The sequence below is a fragment of the Solanum tuberosum genome, unplaced genomic scaffold (genome assembly GCF_000226075.1).
Source record: "Solanum tuberosum cultivar DM 1-3 516 R44 unplaced genomic scaffold, SolTub_3.0 scf00644, whole genome shotgun sequence".
Lineage (NCBI taxonomy): Eukaryota > Viridiplantae > Streptophyta > Magnoliopsida > Solanales > Solanaceae > Solanum > Solanum tuberosum.
This window is the reverse complement of record NW_006239571.1, coordinates 80,037-84,558: the sequence shown is the minus strand read 5'-3', so window position 1 is coordinate 84,558 and position 4,522 is coordinate 80,037. Positions and strand designations below refer to the sequence as shown.

Below are 4,522 nucleotides of genomic sequence, written 5' to 3'. Positions count from 1 at the left end.
TGTAGGGCCTCTCGGGGTTCTATACGTCATATTACACCTAGGGTCTACTTTGGACCGTGACATTTAACTTGTATACACAAGCTGGCTATTACACTCGAGTGTAATTGTGTATATAAAGCTAAATATGAACTTGAGTTTACCTCCTGAGAGGATGAGTGATCGAATAAGTAACTACTGAAGTAGTGGATGAAGTCTGGGTATTGTGAGTAATAGTATCCTCATATTAGTAGTGAATTCTTTCCACATATGATTAAATTCCTATACGGAGCATGTAAAACCTAATAGGTAATCTTTTGATGCTCATCGATCGCACTAACTGTTTATCGTATGAAATTGGGTGTCTAGTTGATGTTTAATTGGCTTGGGTCTTGTCGACCATGTGGGAAGTGGGAGATGTAAGTTAATTTTGGGTCATGAGTCGTCAGTCGCCCATGTGGACATGAGCCGACCCAATACAGTTTCTGAAAAAGAAGATAAACGTAATAGACTATTTTGAAAAAAAGAGAGAACGGTGACAATTGTATCTCCCACTCCCTTTAAAATAGTCTTCACCCTTAAGAATGGGGAAAACAATAAAAAAAAAGACGGTAGAAAGAAAAAGAAAAATATTAAGACTCTTAATTTCCTTACACTGGCATCAAACAACCCAAAAGATATTCAATTTGTGGTATTGTACTTTCTTTCTTGAGATTCAAAGTCCAATTTGAAGCAACTCATCAACAAAAATATTGTTGTTAAGTCTTCCGCTACTGTTAACAGGAAGACAATTTATTCCTGTTACGTAAATCTTGCAAAAACTCGTAAATCTTTTTAAATAATATTTGTCTATTCAAATACTCCAATTTTATTTATATCAAAATGAACCGCTAAAAAAGTAAAGGAGGAGAAAGGAAATTGAAATAGGAATTGTTAGTTGGAAATTAAATATGAGGATGAAGTGTTTGAAGTAAGAAAAGAAAGAATGGAAAGTTGTGGGTACTTTGGATCCAACGTGACACGTTCACCATAAAATCTCGTGCCCGGCGCTTTTTCATTGAATGCCCAAACTTGGGGCGCTTTGTTTGCTCCTCTTTTTATTCAATTATTATTATTATTTTTGTAAGTTGCTTTGCTATTCTTCTCCTCCGTTCATTCCACATGTGTTGGTGATGATTTATGTCCAAATCAAGATAATCACTCTTTTGTCTTTCTCCTTCAATATATATTTATTTATGTTGCCCTCATTCATCAATACACAATAATCTAATCTTCCCCAGGGAAAAGGGTGAGAGCTCTTTTATTTTTCTTTTCTTTTCTCTTCTCTAAATAATAAAAAAATAATAAAAGGGAAAAAATATCCTCCTTGCAATATTCTTTTATCATTCTCTTAATAAAAAATATCCTCTTTGCATATTCTATATCATTCTTCCCACTTCCAGTCTTTCCCATTTCATCACTATCTATAATCTACAAAAAAAAGAAAAATCTTCGATTCTGGACTGTTTTTTACCAGATATTCCCTTGCTAATTGAGTATGATTCTTACTTTTATTATCACATATTTCGTGTCTAACAATTTTGTTTCTCAAGAAATATGTTATGGTTTATTATTAAAGAGTAGAGTAAAATATAATTGAAGATTTTGGTGGTATAGGTTTATTTTCCATGGAAGGTGGTGCAAAATCGAATGATGTGTCAGCAGCACCTATTGCTCAACCACTTTCTGAAGACCCTACTGACATTGCATCTAATATCAAGTATCATGCTCAATATACTCCTCATTTTTCTCCTTTCAAGTTTGAGCCACTACAAGCATACTATGCTGCTACTGCTGACAGTGTTCGTGATCGCTTGATCAAAGTGAGTTACTTCTTCCCAACTTGTTTTCTCAAATTCTTTTCAAATCTAGACGTATTGTTTATGATTACAACCTTTTCCTTCCTAACATTGAAGCATGGAAGTTTGATTTCTAATCTCAGTGTCCCTATTTGTCTCTTTCCTTTGCAGCAATGGAATGACACCTATCTTCATTATGACAAAGTTAATCCAAAGCAAACATACTACTTATCAATGGAGTATCTCCAGGGGCGAGCTTTGACAAATGCAGTTGGAAACTTAGACATCCACAATGCATATGCTGATGCTTTAAACAAACTGGGTCAGCAGCTTGAGGAGGTCGTTGAGCAGGTATTAACACCTTAGGAATCTTTGCTTTTCTTCAATGGTTTGTTATTGAATTAACTGCTCGGTGGACCTTCCCCAAATCCATGCTTGTCAAGCTATTAATTAGATTGTGGAATATGTTTTGAGTTGAATACTCTTCATCCTTTGTGACAGTTATACTTTTTCTTTTGTCTTGAATCTGCTATAGGTATTGCTATGATATTATTTAGTTTTTCTTAGTTATTTTTTGTTAATGATGTAAGTTTATTTTCACTTCATACTTCAAAATGATAGATTACACCTAGAATATATACACAAATCTAGACACAAAAGGTCAAGAGCATATTAATCGGATCATGCCTTTTACCTACAATACCTATAATATTTGACTATTATCCTACCCACTTACCTACAACTTATGACTATTATCTTACACAGAATCTAATAGTCAAAATACTCTTTGACAACATCTTAACATTTATAAAGTAGGTTTCACTTTAGCTTTGAAAGCGACGTGCATTTCAGTGAATATCGATCCCGAACAAAAGCCTCCTTTCTGATATCAGTAGGCTGAACCTTTAATGACTGCATAGTGAGTTACGTGATCCTTTTTTTTGGATATATTAGCGGGTTATATGTACTTTGTTTCTAATATACTCTACAAAAAATCTAATTGCTAAGTTTTCTTAAGAACGGGTTTAAGATGAAGGCTGGATGAGTGGGTGAAAAGATTCTCTCCCCAAGTCCAAGTCCAAGTCTTACACTTTATGGTGATATTATTACCTTGTTAATTTTGGATATTGCTGGATGAAGACTTCACCACATAATGCTACTGTATTCTCCAACTTTGTGTTGTGATTTGTCCATTACATCACTCTGTACTGCTATCCTCAATCTTCTCCATTTTCTATTTCTGAAAGTAATCAATCAACAATTATCTAACCTTCTATTTGAGCTTTTGGTTGGCTATTTCTGAAATGGAGTTGAGATACTTCAAGAGGCTTATTTCTGTTAGTGCCACCAGAAAGTGATGGTAGATTATTTTGATTTCTATAATTTATCTTTTATTTATAGGAAAAAGATGCAGCATTAGGAAATGGTGGTTTAGGAAGGCTCGCTTCATGCTTTCTTGATTCCATGGCCACATTGAACCTTCCAGCATGGGGTTATGGCTTGAGGTACAGATATGGACTTTTTAAGCAGCTTATCACAAAGGCTGGGCAAGAAGAAGTTCCTGAAGATTGGTTGGAGGTCTGATTTCATATAAATGCCTTTGTTAAATACCATGAGAATTAGATGCTAGTAATCAAACTTGGTTGTGTTCTATGCAGAAATTTAGTCCCTGGGAAATTGTAAGGCATGATGTTGTCTTTCCTATCAGGTTTTTTGGTCATGTTGAAGTCCTCCCTTCTGGCTCGTAAGTACTAAAACAAACTATATATGTGGTAAAGTATTTAAAGAAACAGACTTCTTCAAAAAGAAAAAAGTATTATAGAAACAAATGAGTCAAATTGAATATTTTGAAGCCATAATGCTCTCTAATTCAAACTCAATTGTTCATGGAATTTGTCGCAGGCGAAAATGGGTTGGTGGAGAGGTCCTACAGGCTCTTGCATATGATGTGCCAATTCCAGGATACAGAACTAAAAACACTAATAGTCTTCGTCTCTGGGAAGCCAAAGCAAGCTCTGAGGATTTCAACTTGTTTCTGTTTAATGATGGACAGTATGATGCTGCTGCACAGCTTCATTCTAGGGCTCAGCAGGTTTGTTGAGAGAACTTTACAGCTCTAACTGTTCTATTTTTCCTTAGTAGGGGAGTTAAATTATTAGGTTAAATATTGTAAGGCTAACCCGGAGATAGAAACGCTTTACCTTGAATTGACACTCACTTTCCATGCTCAAGAGATGAGTGGTTTAAGTTTTGTCCATGCAGATTTGTGCTGTTCTCTACCCTGGGGATGCTACAGAGAATGGAAAACTCTTACGGCTAAAGCAACAATTTTTTCTGTGCAGTGCATCGCTTCAGGTTTACAGTTTCCTTTTCTTCCTTCTGCTCCTGTTCCATTAATACCATATCTTAAGGCATTGTCTTATCTAGGAAGTCAGTCTAATGGGATGATACTAATGAGCATTTTTTTTCCTCGGGCTTATATTTTTATGTTGATCTTGTGCCTTCGAATCTGTCCTTCAACTAATTAGTTTTGAGTGAAGTTTCTTGCTTGTTTCTGGAGCCACTGGTTACACCTCAATCCCAAACATCCTCAATATTCAATAGGTTTGAGCCAAAAAGAGCTCTTCGTCACGTTGTTGAATTTCAAAAGAAAAACTTTGTTCATTTGAACTAGTTTCATGAAAAAAATGACTTAGTCAGTTTGGAAT

At 35.2% G+C, this 4,522-nt stretch overlaps 1 protein-coding gene across 3 annotated transcripts in view; it reads left to right on the top strand.

Moving 5' to 3' along the window:
• Positions 1–1,132: 1,132 nt before the first annotated feature.
• Positions 1,133–4,522, top strand: part of LOC102577532 (alpha-glucan phosphorylase type H isozyme) — a 13,343-nt gene continuing 9,953 nt past the window's right edge. Inside the window, exons 1-7 of one of the 3 annotated variants that reach the window (XM_006366534.2) lie at positions 1,133–1,264; positions 1,633–1,838; positions 1,986–2,165; positions 3,216–3,392; positions 3,473–3,558; positions 3,717–3,906; positions 4,077–4,169. In XM_006366534.2, the coding sequence (XP_006366596.1) occupies positions 1,644–1,838; positions 1,986–2,165; positions 3,216–3,392; positions 3,473–3,558; positions 3,717–3,906; positions 4,077–4,169 (921 nt within the window). In that variant the 5' untranslated portion in view covers positions 1,133–1,264; positions 1,633–1,643. 3 annotated transcript variants of the gene reach the window in all.